Consider the following 15,278-nt stretch of genomic DNA (forward strand, 5'->3'; position numbering starts at 1 on the left):
GACTGGAAAGAATATTTTCCGCTCAATTTTTTCAGAATAATTATTCTCAAACCGGGCTAAGAATAGCACAAAAATTTCGATCTATTTCTGTGTATATTTCTTATTATTTTTGAGAAAATTTCTGTCTTTAGTGTCCCTGTTGACTTACGTTAAAAATACAAAATTTATGTTTTTAGACTTTTGGACCTCAGTGGAGTTCCTTTAAGCTTAAAGCTTGTTTTAACCACATCAAGATTTAATAAATAAATTTGTTTTAACTGATTTTGCTGTATTTAATAATGGTAATTTAAATAAATAATTACATGAGGATGGAAATAAATACACATTTATATTTTCTTTTAATAGCAAAATTTTAATTAATAATAAGCATAAACAAGAGAGTCATGATGGCCCTAATATTGCTCACTTGATTATTAAGGCTCTTAATTTAATATTGTTAGCAATGAATGAAAAGCAGATATAATGTCATACACTTAAACTGATATCTTAATGTTCATATCTGCACCTGAAATAGTGCAAATGTAATAAGGTTTTGCCTTCACCTGTGCTGTCACCTAGTTTTTGACCCCAGATGACCCATATTCGAATTAAAGCTAGAAATCATCAAAACTACCTTTCTGATAAATGACCAGGATATTTGGATCAAAACGGAAATCAAAACAGTAGCCTTTAGAGTGTTAACAAGATTTTTCCATATTTGGACAGTTTGACCTAGTTTTTAACCCCAGGTGACCCATATTCAAACTTGACATAAAAATCATCAAAACAATCTCTATGACCAATTTCCAGGATATCTAAACCAAAACAGTAGCCACTACTGTTAACAAGATTTTTCTATTTTTAGCTCCTGTAACCTAGTTTTTTTTCATTCGTGATGAACCATGTCCAAACTCATCCAAGCATTAAGTTGAACAAACATCCAGATCATGTTTGATGACAATTGAGGCCAAAATGTGACCACTAAAGTGTTAATGAATGTGGACGGATGATGGACATTTAACAATCCTAGAAGCTCGTTCTGAGCCAGCTCAGGGGAGCTAAAAACTCAAAAGTAAAAATAGAATTACATAAATCTACTTAAAATTGAACATAAATATTGATTATTTATTTTTACTTTTGACGTTTTCCCTTTAATTAAACCCATTTCACCAATAATAACAAAACTAATAGTATTAATAATGATAATAATAAAGACTTTTTCCAAACAGACAACACAGTTATGTATGCCAAGTCTTCACTACCCTCAAAATAAATTCCTACATTTTTAACTTCCACCCCTTTCCTTAAAATCTGCAAACCAAGTTGTCTACATATTTGTTAGGACCTGCAAACAATTTCATTTCTTAAGGGAGGTCCTTAACTTCATGTATAACCATTATTTACAACTATAACAATTTATATCTCCTAACATAACCTTCAATAACCCAAAGTAAAAAACTATCCTATAAAACTTTCACAATATCGATTGTTTGATAGAAATAAAATCTTACGAAACTTTAATCATAACAATTTTTAATGTGGCAAATATAAGGTACGTTTTTATCCAATATCCAAAACCAATAAATCAATATGTATTGAACTACCCGGAGATATAATACATAATTTATCAATATTAAACCCTAACTTTCCTACAATTAATGTAGAAAGGTAATGAGGAAATATAATAAAGTTTAATGACGTGATAAACTGAGGGAATTAAAATAAAAATAAAAAGAAGGAAAGAAGAAACAAGTGAATGTTAATCTATCATTATAAATTTTCAAGGTTTTGTTTAAACAAGAAAAAGGCGACCAAATAAAAATGTGAACGGATTATACCTAAAATTACCCAATCACGAACTGCATGATTTGAGAAATTTGAAAAAAAAACAAGTAAAAGAAGGAGAGAAAGTAAAAGAAAGGGATAAAGGAAAGGAAATTTAGTGCAGAAAAGAGGCATTACATGCTGATAAAAGAAAGGACGTAATTCAATAGACAGTTTCACTAGTGCAATGTATTGATAGTTTTTAGTAAAGATTCATATGAACACTGGCTGCATAATGTGATTAATTATTGAGCAATCACACGTGACAATACTGAATCACAGAGGTATTCCACTTACACATGTGACGGGGAAATCTGCGTCAAAAGATATAATTACAATTACCATTGTCTTAAATTGTGAAAGATTAATTAATGCCAGACATTGTTGGTTTTTTTTCAGCACTCAATATCGGCCAGTCTGAAAATTTGGTTCGAAAGATGCACATATCTCTTCTGCTGCTAAAGAGATTAACATTTAGATAAATTGAAATTTTTCATAGTATAATTTATTAAAATATCAACACAATTACTATGGTTATTTCCTTTTACTGGATACTAAAATCACAGACATTTTACATTTAACTGTAAACAGCTTTTCTCTTCTTCATAAAATCATAAAAAATTTACTTGTCTTTTTTCATATGTAAGATAATTTTTTTTTGAAGATTCTTCTTATTCATTCCAAATCAGATAATTTTATTAAAAAATTCAACAATTTTTTATTTTACAGAAACATAAGTGTGAAATAATTAAACTACTCTGGACTGACACTTATTTCAAGATTTCAACAAGTTGTGAAAGAATGGAGGAAATAAAGAAACTGTTTACTGGAACCTGGCTTCACAAACAAGATGACCTTTTACCTAACTTCTTCAACGCAGTTGGTAAGATTATTTTTATAATATTTATATATATACATATCGCTAATTAACTACAATTATCACAAGTGAAGAAAGAAAATCTGTATTGTATAGGAGTGTGATTCACGATAAAGTTGTTGACGTAATGCCATTACATTATGGGACTGAGGATGGTCAATGTTAAAGGGACTCGAGCACTGTTTAACATGATCGGACTGGAAAGAATTTTCCAAGATTGTGTTACATTTGATGTAGGTCTTAACCAGTAACTTGTGTGCAACATTTCAGATCATTTACTCGCTCCTGTTTCTAGAATGATCATTCTAACTATGAAAAAAAAGACCCAAAATTAAAAATGCTTTTCACAAAAATTGGGCTAAGAATAGCACAAAAATATGATTTTAAATTTATAATTCCTAACTTTATGGCATATTTTCTGTTTTAAGTGCCCCAGCTGCTCATTTGTTAGAAATTCAAATTTTATGTGTTTTTTTAGGCATTTGGACCTCAGTGGAGTTCCTTTAAAGGACTTAGGTATCTCAATACACTTCTTGTATTTGGTTCCCATAAATTTTATGAAAATACATCAGACTTGGCACTTCAGTGCTGCATGATGCCATCTTGGCCTAGAGGTCTGAGTTCTGTCTCAAATATCTGGATTTTCATTGGTCAGTGTACATTCTGTGACAGTTTCTGACCAATCAAATACTTGAGATTTGAGCTTAGAGAATTTCTTTATAACCTCAGAGCCTGGTCTTATAAAATCCACTCATGGCAAAGTCATGTTGAACATCAAGATTCTTGCTAATAACCCTGTTTTCAATAAAACTGTATAATACCTGTTACCATGGTAATGATTATGTGATATAATTATTAGACAAGATGTGCTAATTTGAACAATTTACCAACAAGCAGATATAAAAAAAGTATGAGCCTTATGTACATGTATAACTGTATCTATTTTTTAAAACTTATTCTTTATTACAAAATTTAATATATACATGTTTGTAACACAATGTCATTCCTTCTGTAAACTTTGTTTAACTTTTTCTTTTCCCTATTTAAATTGAGTGAAACTAAAAAAAAAGGATTGGAACACCACACTAAATACCGTATTCTGGTATATTCCAGACAAGACACTTGAATGTTTAAATGCTAAAATCTTGCCTTTTCACCCGCTAAAATGCATTTTGAGATGTCTTATTCATCTTTCAAATCAATTTATGTACGAAAATGAATGAAAAAATGTACAAATCCATGAAAAAAGTGATATTTGTCTACTTAGTGATGATGATATCTGTACAGTAATTGTCTAGATGTACTGCTCCAACACTGTATCGAGTTCAATACATATAAATTCATAAAAAAATGATTATTTTCATAATATTCTATGAAATGCACTCTATTACAAGTATATACATAAAGTATCATAGCAATTGCATTAATTATGCAGTTATTGTATTGTTCCAGCAGTAATAGATCATAAAATACCAAATATTGATCTCAATACTTTAACAAAGATCTTAGTGAGTCACACACAAGCAGTCCCTGACAAAAGCTTATCGTCTGTGTGTGAGTTTTTGTCCTGCACTCTAGATTCTTGACAATTTCCTAAAAGTAAATGAAAAATTCTGGACTAAACCAATACTTTTTTTTTTTGAGGAAAATTTTTATAATAAGTACAGTAAAAAGTACACAATAGAGGTCAGTGCAGACCATAACCGGTCTGCACAGATGGTCTGCTCTGGTCTCATGGGTAGAATCAGTGGCTAATAGCAGACAAAGGGTTAAAAGTTCATTCCAAAAGACTGTTGACGCTTTTAAATGGAGTAGCGCGGTTATCAAATACATGATCCTTGGATTGCCTGCTAGAGTCACCAGGAAGCATTAAATGCTCAAGAGTTTTGATGTTGATTAACCTAAAGGAGGGAAATAAAGCAGAAGATATGAAAAACAAAGGAAAATTTCACTTTTTTCCTTTTCTTTCCATAGGGGCGTCTGATGTAGAGAAAGAATACATGCTGACCAGTACACCGAAGCTCGTATTTTCTGTGGAAGGGGACTTTATCAAGATGGAGAACCTGCCACATCCTGGTACCCGGCCAGAGGAGAATGCAAAATGTGAATTCAAATTAAATGAGGAGTTTATGTTTGAACCCAAAGGAGTTGTATTTAAAGTAAGTTGGGTTTTTTTATATGCTAAATATACCTAGTTGATGATGATGATGGTGACTTGGAAGCTCTTGATATTTTATTTGAAAATCTGTAAATTAATGTACATTTGTATACGTTTGTATATGACTGTAAATGAATGTGTATTTGTAAAACTAAATCAATTAATAAATATGAATATTGTGGAGAAATATCTAATCTGACCTTGAAAGTCAAGGTCATTTAGGGTTCAAGGCCATGTATATTTTTTATGTAAATTCAGATTACAGTGGAATGGAAAGATGGTAAAATGATTCATCATATGAAACCTGTAGACAGCCATATTTGTCCTCATACAATAGAGCATTATATCAATGACCGAGGACAACTTATACAGGTACGACTCTAAATTAACTCTACGCCATCTTTACCCTCACCCTGCTGAGACACACTGAGACAGGAAGTGATAAGCTTTGACTCCACTATAGAGCCAGGCAAGCCGACATAATTATCTGCGTAGTCCGACCAGGCTCTATACTGTTGGTAGCTCTTTTTTGAACTTTTGATTTTGAATTCCCTTAAACTTTGACTGGATATCCTATTTCAAATCGGGGCAAATTCATAACAAAAATTCAGCAGGGTAAATATAATACAAGTGTGACTATAGTTCTTCAAATCAGTATTCATGAAAATGAATTATCCTATCATAGTTGTACCCATCCTGTTATGTGTGTTTTGAACAGTTAAGATTCAAGGCATTTATAAATTCAGTGTGTGCTATACCATCACTGTTTAGGTCATATATGACAATTTTCATGCTAATAATGATACTAATGAAGCATAAGCAGAGGAGTGCCACCAACTATTATAAAGTTAGATATATAACTGCTAAGTCTTACTGGCATCAATTTTTTCCAAAATTTAAACTCACAACAATGAAGAGCGTGTAATCAAAACTCATCAACTTAACAAATCAGCAACAAAGACACCTCACTACTTATATCCGGAAGCCATCAGTACTGTATAAGGCCAAACTGTATTTTCATGCAATCTGATAAAGATCATCACTGTTTGCTATGTACCTGTAATTTTATTATCGAAATCCCTCTAACTAACAATGAACACTTCCTAATTCGAGATCTTGACAAGTCAATTATTTAGCTAGGTGAGGGATAATGATGAAGTTCTTCACTGTTTGCTGTGTAATTTAAGTATATGTATATTCATTATCAAAATCCCTCTAATTAAAATGAACAGATCCAAATTGAGATCAGGACAAGTCTATTATTTATTTAACTAGGTGGGGGATAATAATGAAGTTCTTCACTGTTTGCTGTTTAATTTAAGTAAATTTATTATCGAAATCCCTCTAATTAACAATGAACAGTTCCAAATTGATATCAGGACAAGTCTATTATTTAACTAGGTGGGGGATAATGATGGTTTATGTTTTATTTACAGGAATATAAGTTAATAGATGACTACTGTAAGGAGGTGACAGGAATGAGGACATTCTGTAAGGAAGAATTGTGAATCAACCACCTCATCACTATGGATACAACAATAATGTGTTTTGAAATAATTAATAAATAATTTTTGAAAATATACAAATAATATCGCAGTTTGTCTGGAAATTGTGCCAGTTTCCGAAAGCAAAATTACCTATTTTTTCCCAAAACCAATACAATATTTACAAATGACTACAAAAATGTGTTGTAAATTTCTCTTAGTTTTTTTTTTTATGAATTTTTCCTGCTTTCCTTATTTCACAACAACAAAAAAATTATCTTGATTTGACATACATGCAACTGCATACTCTGAGAAGAAAACAATGTGTGAATAATGCCTCTTTATGGTTTTATGACATAACAGGAATGGGAATATTTTTTTTTAGATTCTTATACCATGTGATGCAGATCTATGCCGATAACATGTGATCATTTGTTCACTCCATTTTTCCAAAATAACCATTTTTAGTGCGCAAAATGACCTAAAATTTAAATGATATTTACTCATATCAGGATAAAAATTGCACTTATGATCAATTTTCAATGTTATTATTTAATTCTGATTATATTTCTTCAATATCTTCTCTATATTATTCCCTTTTAAGTGCCATGGTTGATCTATGTAAGAATTTCAAATTTTATGTTTTAAGGGAAGTTCCTTTAAATGGCTAGTCGTATTAATTTTGACATTTTCAGACCAATCTTAACAACTGAATTATCTTGTGTAAACAATGTGTTTTATTTTTACTCTTTTCTAGTTTTATCCATCTTAATTATGTGACAAACTCAGCCAGTTATACTGATTTGTTGTTCTCATTTTTTTATTTTTTGTTGTTGTTTTCTCAATGTATATGTATATTGTTGCTATTTCTTTTAATCATACACTGTATTATGCATGTATTTCCCTTGTGTATAACTGTATATAAATAAAGAAACCATAAAACCCCTTAAAAAACAAGTTACTTTTTTTCTTTTTAACTTTTAGGCTGAAGCCATTAATTATATTTTCAATAAAAACTTATTTTACTTAACAACTTTAATATGTAGCTATTTCCAAAATTATTTCCGATGAACATAAAGAATAACCGATCATCAAGACTATTTCTACATGAAGTACAATTCATTTTACCAAATGAATAATTATTGAAAAAAATAATTTGGGTGGTACCTAGCATACCAACACCTTTTATATTTATCCAGCAAAACCAGTTCTGTTTTGGATTGAGTTTTTAATTTGTTTTTTTTGTGGTTTTTTTTGGTTTCGTTTTAAGTAGCACCAAGACCATAAAGGTCATATGGCAACTTTCCAGCTTTTACGGTGGAGGAAGACCTGAGGCGCCCCTAAGTGCATTATTTAAGGCACATACAGGCACTTGAGAAAAACCACCGACGTTCTTTCAGCAAGCTGGATAACGGCCTCACAAGAAAGAATCAAAAGTCCCTAAGTCAGACTGACACAATTAAGGGTTAAATGACAAATTTCCAGCTTTACAGGGGGAGGAAGACCCCTGATGACCCTTGGAGTAGTATTTCACATCGAGCAATGCAACCAAGTAAAACACCCAACCATTATGTTAGCTAGTCTCTGTACATGAAAGAATCAAAATTCCATGGCAAGAATCAAAAGCCCTACTAGAACTAATTTGATGCCAGGGACTTAGACCTCTAAGCTAAGGACGCCATTTGTCCAGCAGTTACAGGGACATTTGCCGAGATAATTAAAATGCATGACATAGTTGGATAACTTCATATAATAAGTTTATTCATTAACTTGTACACTGTCTTGCATACATAACGGCGACTGCATATTATAGACTGCCACAGTTGCGAAAAATGCCACTCACCAGAATATGACTAGTAATAAATTCAAATTGAAATTTTAATTAAAACTTTTAATCAAATTACATTTGCTTATTAAATAAATTCTTTTCTGTAATTATAGCTATTAACCTAACTAGGAGTCACTTAATTTACGCAAACATATTTCAAATTTTTAGAATTTCAAACAAGAGCTGTCGGTAGGATAAAATGCTCCACTACTCTCAGAACAAGAGCCTAGATAATGTAGAATTTTCTTATTTTAAAAAGAACCATTATTCTGTCAAAATCCATGCTAGAGTCATGGGCCTTGGACAGTGACTGCCTAAGCATTGCTATATGCAAAATAAGTATGCTCTGAACTTTTCTGGTAGTTAAGATTGAAATGTGTTTTCCTATGTATTATAAGTCTATATATATATACACCAGGTGATTTAGAAGATGTTGTTTAATAAAATTTTGGATAACAACTTATATTGCAGACAAACTGCCATCACAAAAGCTCATCTCTGACCTCTGAGCACCACTGAGCACTTTGAACTCAGGTGTCAGGTGAGCTAAAAATACAAAATTTGATACAAAAATCTTATAACAATAACAAGTTGTCTACTCACCATCTGAAAGACAATCTTCCCTCTCTCATCAGGATGTGTACGAAAGACAAGCGTTGTGTCTGACAGCACATAGTCCACAGTTCCTAGTATGCCTGTAATATATATGTACTGATTAAAATCAGTAACATCTTTGTGTAATCTAGTTTACTGATCATTCATTTTGAAAGATTTTAAGTCAGAACAAAACTGTCAAGGTCATATGGTGACTTTGCAGCTTTACTGATGGTGGTAAGACCCCATATCTCAATTTGTGCATTATTTCAGACACAAGCAAGCTGCTAAAGTAGAACTACTGTTCTTCTATACAATAGAAGGATATCTTCCTAACCTGAAAGAATTTAAAGTCCATGAAGGGACTGGAACTGACAGTGTAAGGGTTAAGTGATTTTTAAGTCAGTGAACTAAAGCAGGGGGACACACAGGCGATATCTGGTTAGTTATTTATGCAAGTTTGATTAACATACATCATGCAGTAAGGCATTCATATATATTTTTGGGGAAAGCATATCATAACTGTGCCAAGGGGGGGATGGGGTTGTGGAGCAGTTGTTGATATTTCCTGCCTCTCAAGGTTCGAGCCTTACTGAAGCAATGTTTCATTGACATAAGTACTGGTCTGTTCCAGAAAGGTTAAACTTTTATTACAATCAAGTTATAATAAATATTTTTAACATAACCTAACCATATAAAAAAAATACTAATGGTGGCGCCTCTCTAAAAATCAAGCTTATTTGTTTGACACTCTTCATTACCTTTTTAATACTATTCAGTATTATCAGCTATACATATTTTTGGTTTTAAAGCAGCACCATTTCCAATTCATGCTTATTTTCATGGAATACATATATTTAAGTGAACAAATACAGTTATTTAAGCTAGCAGTAGGCAAACCATAAAAGCAGACAAAATATGAAAAACAGACCTAACTGTAAACACACTGTGATAAAAGTTATTCACTCTTTTAAACTGATATATGCATAGAAAAAACTGATTACAAATTTCTTTATTTCCCTTTTTTAATATTTTTCAAAATTTTCTTCTTTTTTAAACTTTATTCTATTCTTTTTTAAACTTTATTCTATCATTTGAAGACATCCACTGTAAGTACATAAGTACATTACTGAAATGTATAGTTTCAAATGATAATAAACTGCATGCTTAGAACATGGAGAATTATATTTTTAAAACATTTCATACAAAATTTTATCATTTATAATTAATGCAAATTATCATTTTAATTGAGCACTGATAATGTCAGTTTATATCTACATGTACTTACTGTTTTCAATCCTTTTAGCGGCAAGTATTTTGTGGTCAATTATTTCCTAGAAACAACAAAAAAAGATTCTACATTTCTAACTATAAACAAATGTAATGAGAAAAACAGTTAATATAATTTATTAATAATTAGTTTTAAATACCATTCAAAAAAGCATTACCTAGTACAGTCCAACCTTTACAAAGCAACACCCTCTGGGATACAAATATTTTGGTTGTTGTAGAGAGGTATTGCTCTAGTGAGGTACATTTTTTTGTGAAGTCTTACTTTCAAAAAAAATGGCAGTGTTACTGTAAGGAGGTAATTGATGTACCAGGGACCACTCTACAGAGGTTACACTGTATTTCATTATGTTAAAGAAAACATAATCATGTATATGTATAATATGCTGTTCTTTTTATGCTAGTACTATTGAGTCATACTAATTAGTAAGAAAGAACTTGAATCTAAATTCATCTGTTAATAAGGGGCAGTACATGAACTGTTTTCACACTTGGTTCAAATAAGTTAAATGGTTGCAAACTTGATAAAATGGCAACCATGTCAGGTGTGCTTGATTGTCTTAAAGAGACGGGCAGTTAATTCCTGTATCATTTTGTAGATTTGAGCATTATACACAAGCAATAATGCAATATCTATGACATACTTGCTTTTATTCAACTTTACAGATTCTGATTTAATAAGTTTATAATAATTTTAAGTTAAAATTGCAGGTTTAATCTGGTCATGATCATTTCAATATTAATAAGCACTGTTTTTTCTACTTATTTGTTTGTATCTTCACAATTAATTTGATGCAAAACTATATCCAGGTGTTACATGAATGCCACAGCTGGTATGATTACCCACGTTTCTAGGAATAGTCCAGCTGTACTGTTACAGGATGCTATCAGGGCAAGAAGAGTTCAATACCTGAACAAATGTGCAAAGAAAGCTGTGACTTACTGCTGTGATTGATCATGTCATAATTCATGTCATTATTCCAATGCATGCCAATGTACTGGTATGTCATAATATTGTCACCTTAGTGCAATAATGGGTTAACTTCTATGAAATTTAATAGGAGTTAACCTATTCTTGCAACAAGGTGATGATATATACTATAATGTATGTCATAGTTCAAATTTATGTCATAATTTTTTGTCATATCATAATTCATATCATAGGAATGTATCAAAATTCATTTCCTCAAAACACAAGTTTTCCCTTAACCTGCTGGAACTGAAAGTGATTAGCCTTTGTCACTAGTATAGAGCCAGGCCAGCTACATAGTAGCAATCTCTGCAGACTGACCAAGCTTAATACTGACAAGGCTAACTTACTTTACAATTTCATCTTAATATACCCAAACTTGATAATGGACAATTCCAAAAATGAGAATGGTTAAGCTAGACACATTTGAATATACGAGGAACAAAATAAACCATGTCAAACATACAATAATATTATTATATAAACCATATCTTACCTCACTATACACAATATCAGCACCATACTGTAAAGCTAACAATCTTGTTGGTAGGGTACCTATCCTCACCATAGGTGCCAGCACAATTTTATTGCAGTAGTCCATCTTAGACACCCTTAAATGAACAGTATAAAACTTAGAATAATCATGGTATATATGTTATATCAAAAGTTGTCCTGGAATGCAAGTGACAATATTATCATATACATGTACATTGAACCTTACCCGTCAGATCAGTATTGGGTCTGCAATTCTACCACCTGTCATGACAAGTAGATTTGCTTGAAATATGAGTGAATTGTTATGCAAGGTTGTCCTGCAGAACAGTAAGGTTTGTGCCCATACTAGGATTTCTAATCTTCACTTTTTTAGGTACTCTTTAGACCTTGTTACTTGCAGCAAACAATGAACAGAAAATAGTATAATTTTGATTATTGAACAAAAGAAACAAAATTTAGTAAAAAAGGCAAATTTTTTCTTACTCATTATTATTTCTGTAATTACACATTTCATTATGCATGTCATTTTTGCTTGTTTAAATCATTTGTTTTCTGTAAATACATAGTGTTCCACTGTCGAATGATTAATCTGACGAGTCCATTTGTTAATTGCATCAGTAAAGCATTGTATGGTCTATTTCAACATGATAGTGCGTAACAACTGATATCGATTATGACTTGTTTATTATAAAAATGAAGAAAGTGAGCATTAGTGAACAACCATGGGTTCTTTATTGTCAAAGAATTTTGAGTGTACTTTGACACCATGCATTTATTGGTTATGACAATCAACCTCTAGCAAGTCTGCATCATGTACAGTATGTACATGAGTCACAGGGTTATTAGTCCAACTAATTGTACTGCACAATGAGATATTGTGCTATTTTCGTGTCTGGGCAATATGTCGCCTCTAAAAGAGAGATTCTGACCCAGTATGAAAATAACTCAGAATCTAGCTTTGGCATGTCAATATATTTTGACTACAGGGTCATATGTCATCATAATTTTCATATATACCTAACCATTATCATATCCTATATGATGTAATGCATGTCCAATAATATATTCTTCCTTGACCATCCAATTTGTATCTCACATTTACCTCAATAGCCTCATTATCATTCTTCATGCATCATACACTAACTATAGTATTAACTAAACTATGGTGACAGGCCTCAATTTTCCGCTCGTAATTTAGATTGAAATAAAGTTGTTTAAATTTGTACGTGTAGACATATCTTCTGTCTTTGTGTTTCATTACTTTATAAATTTGCTGTATCTTGTCTCTGTGTGTTTAACACTTCTAAACACTAAAGAGAACTTACAAAACCCTTCTTCAAATGTAGAAGGTAACAAATTGGTGACCAGTGTGACTTTTGAGTTTTGGGGACGAATCTGTGGTAATAATTGGGAATGGAAATGGAAAGCGTAGTGAGCAGGGAATGAAGAAGAGGTTTAGGTATAAGCTGTGTGTGGTAAAAGGATGCTACAATAAGATCAGAAATATACGTCGTCATGTTTACGAGCAGCACTTGCCTGTGGAGCTTCAAGTTCAATATATCACTAAAGGGACCTTTGCAGAGCGTAGGAGGGCTGATCTGGTGTATTTGGCCAGGAGACTGGTCGGTACAGATCAGCTAGAAACTCTGTTCAACAGCGTGGTTAGGGAAAATGCTGTTCATCATGAGGCTGAAGTGATGGCAGGTGACGTGAGTTGGCTCCATCGGATATGTGAGATGGACGGACTGCCAAGGGTGGATCGATTTGTACTGCATCCTATCAATAGCCAGGCCTTATTGTACCATTGGAGAGTTTTAGCAGGTCTGATCTCAAAACTGACCGAAGAAGAGGGTCAGATGTTCCAGGATGGAAGGGCGAGGTTGTTGGTTACACGGTCGGAGGCAAGGGATAGGAGCAGGACAGAAAGGCCCGTGGACAGGCGTGGAGCTGATCATACACAAGGTAGACAAGCAGTGTCTGGTCATCGAGAGCAGACAGGTCAAGCAGTCAGGCAAGTTGATCAGCAGGATCACATAGATCAGCCAGTCGTGGCTCCACCGTCAGCTGACAATACACAAGATAGACCAGCAACTGCTGGTCTGGTCAGTCAAACTTGCATAGCAGCCTTTGATTCCCATTTCCATCTGGATCGATGTTCAAGGAGGGTGGGGCGTGAGATGTCACTTCCAGATTTGCTGGCATTGGACGTGGGGGCACAACCAACATCAGGAATTGTGTGCGGTGGAGGGGTGTCGGTTCACTGCGACCCAAAATATCTTCCAGTGAGAATTCCACGGGAGAATTCAGTCGTGCTAGCCGTGGGAGTGCATCCGTCGCACGCTAATGAGTATTCAACTCATGTCTACAATACTCTCAAAGAGTTACTGAGGGATCCGGTGGTACGTGCTCTAGGGGAGATTGGCCTTGACTTTTCATTACCGCCCGATTCTTGGGATCTGCAGGAAAGGGTTTTTACAGATTTGTTGGGTTTAGCCATGAATTGTCGACCGATTGTCCTTCACGTAAGAGGGCGCACTCATGAGGACGGCGGGGAAGTTTATCACCGAGCGTTACAGATTTTAAAGGCAAATGTATCCCCAGTGCAGCGAATTCATCTGCATTGCTTCACAGGGACCGTTGAGGAGGTTATGAGTTGGAGCAGCACCTTCCAGCACTGTTACTTTGGTATCACCAACCAGGTTGCTCGTTTCAACCGGTACCAGCAAGCTGCTCTCCGACGAATCCCTTTAAATCGGCTCTTGGTCGAGACAGATTCACCCTATTTCGAGCCAGTTGGAGCTCGTATGAATACCCCAGCTTTCATTGGTGACACAGTGCGATCTATTTCAGGACTCTTGGGGGTAGAGATTGGTCAGCTGGTGCAGCATACCAACTCTAACATGTTGCAACTCTATGAGTGGTAAAGGAATTTAGGATTTCAGCTGGTCCAACTTGCACCAGCATTACCAATGTCCTTTTCAATTTTAAATTCTACATATTTATAATGTTATGAAAGGTGTAAAATATCAGATACACTGATAATATGGTCCATGGATGTCAGGAAGTTCATGTGCTATATAAAATCTAGGCACAGAGTGTTATATGGTCCCTAAATGTGTAACATATCAGGTACACTGATAGCTTGGTCACCAGACGTCATAGCTTGGTCACCAGACGTCATGAAGTTCGTTGGTACTGAACTGTGATAGTAAACTCATTTTGGTCAATGTCCTTTTTAAGACGGGGAGGAATGTGGTAATAATTGGGTACGATTATTATTGGGTACGGACTGGAGGGCGGATATCCGGGAATGAGCATGCGCAGAAGGCAGATCCTGTTACTTCCCCGAAGCTAGAAAATTCTATTCTATCACCCGATAGCTAATCTGGTGAAATCCTGCTGATAAGCATCAGTTGTGGGCACAGATTTGACTGTGGATGATTGCGAAGAACACTCATATCACATTCGACTCGGTAAGTTTACAACAAATCAAAGACATTTGCAAGACTCTTGACAACACTGGACTTCTACAGGCAGCAAATAAACGCCATATGACCCTGTGACACATGTTTAACAATTCATTTATCAGTTTAATGATTTATCATCAGTCACAACTCACATTTTTGCCTACGAGTATTACTTTGATTCTGAGAACTGTACTAAGCTATTATACACTTATATTTCAAAAGATACATGTAAAACTTTTTTTCAAGCTCCTATACTTAGACTCTGTGACTTAAACTTATCGTAACTTACGACGTAAGTCAAAGCTGGACTCC

At 33.7% G+C, this 15,278-nt stretch overlaps 3 protein-coding genes across 3 annotated transcripts in view; 2 read left to right on the plus strand and 1 right to left on the minus strand.

Annotated features, from left to right (window-relative positions):
• The window catches only part of LOC132742809 (tRNA-dihydrouridine(20) synthase [NAD(P)+]-like), a 33,505-nt gene that overhangs the window by 18,061 nt on the left and 166 nt on the right, over positions 1 to 15,278 (minus strand). Inside the window, exons 2-4 of the mRNA XM_060731293.1 lie at positions 11,501 to 11,615; positions 10,033 to 10,078; positions 8,754 to 8,845 (exon numbers count right to left, since the gene is read on the minus strand). Coding sequence (XP_060587276.1) covers positions 8,754 to 8,845; positions 10,033 to 10,078; positions 11,501 to 11,605 — 243 coding nt within the window. The 5' untranslated portion in view covers positions 11,606 to 11,615. The remainder of the gene's footprint in view (positions 1 to 8,753; positions 8,846 to 10,032; positions 10,079 to 11,500; positions 11,616 to 15,278) is intronic.
• Positions 2,019 to 6,405, plus strand: LOC132742785 (uncharacterized). Its single transcript, XM_060731259.1, has 5 exons — positions 2,019 to 2,087; positions 2,533 to 2,686; positions 4,655 to 4,839; positions 5,097 to 5,210; positions 6,275 to 6,405. Exons 2-5 carry the CDS (start codon positions 2,605 to 2,607, stop codon positions 6,344 to 6,346), a joined length of 453 nt encoding a protein of 150 aa, XP_060587242.1. The 5' UTR covers positions 2,019 to 2,087; positions 2,533 to 2,604; the 3' UTR covers positions 6,347 to 6,405.
• Positions 12,921 to 14,987, plus strand: LOC132742810 (uncharacterized metal-dependent hydrolase BU355-like). Its single transcript, XM_060731294.1, has one exon. It carries the CDS (start codon positions 12,942 to 12,944, stop codon positions 14,421 to 14,423), a length of 1,482 nt encoding a protein of 493 aa, XP_060587277.1. The 5' UTR covers positions 12,921 to 12,941; the 3' UTR covers positions 14,424 to 14,987.

This window comes from Ruditapes philippinarum, unplaced genomic scaffold, assembly GCF_026571515.1.
Source record: "Ruditapes philippinarum isolate M1 unplaced genomic scaffold, ASM2657151v2 ctg57_1_1_1_1, whole genome shotgun sequence".
Classification (NCBI taxonomy): domain Eukaryota; kingdom Metazoa; phylum Mollusca; class Bivalvia; order Venerida; family Veneridae; genus Ruditapes; species Ruditapes philippinarum.

Bases quoted from the DNA above. Each gene is read 5' to 3' on its own strand.
- LOC132742785 (XM_060731259.1), top strand. From the start codon at position 2,605: ATGGAGGAAATAAAGAAACTGTTTACTGGAACCTGGCTTCACAAACAA. The intron at 4,840-5,096 runs GTAAGTTGGGTT...ATGTAAATTCAG, and splicing joins CCAAAGGAGTTGTATTTAAA to ATTACAGTGGAATGGAAAGA. The intron at 5,211-6,274 runs GTACGACTCTAA...TTTTATTTACAG, and splicing joins ACCGAGGACAACTTATACAG to GAATATAAGTTAATAGATGA.
- LOC132742810 (XM_060731294.1), top strand. From the start codon at position 12,942: ATGAAGAAGAGGTTTAGGTATAAGCTGTGTGTGGTAAAAGGATGCTAC.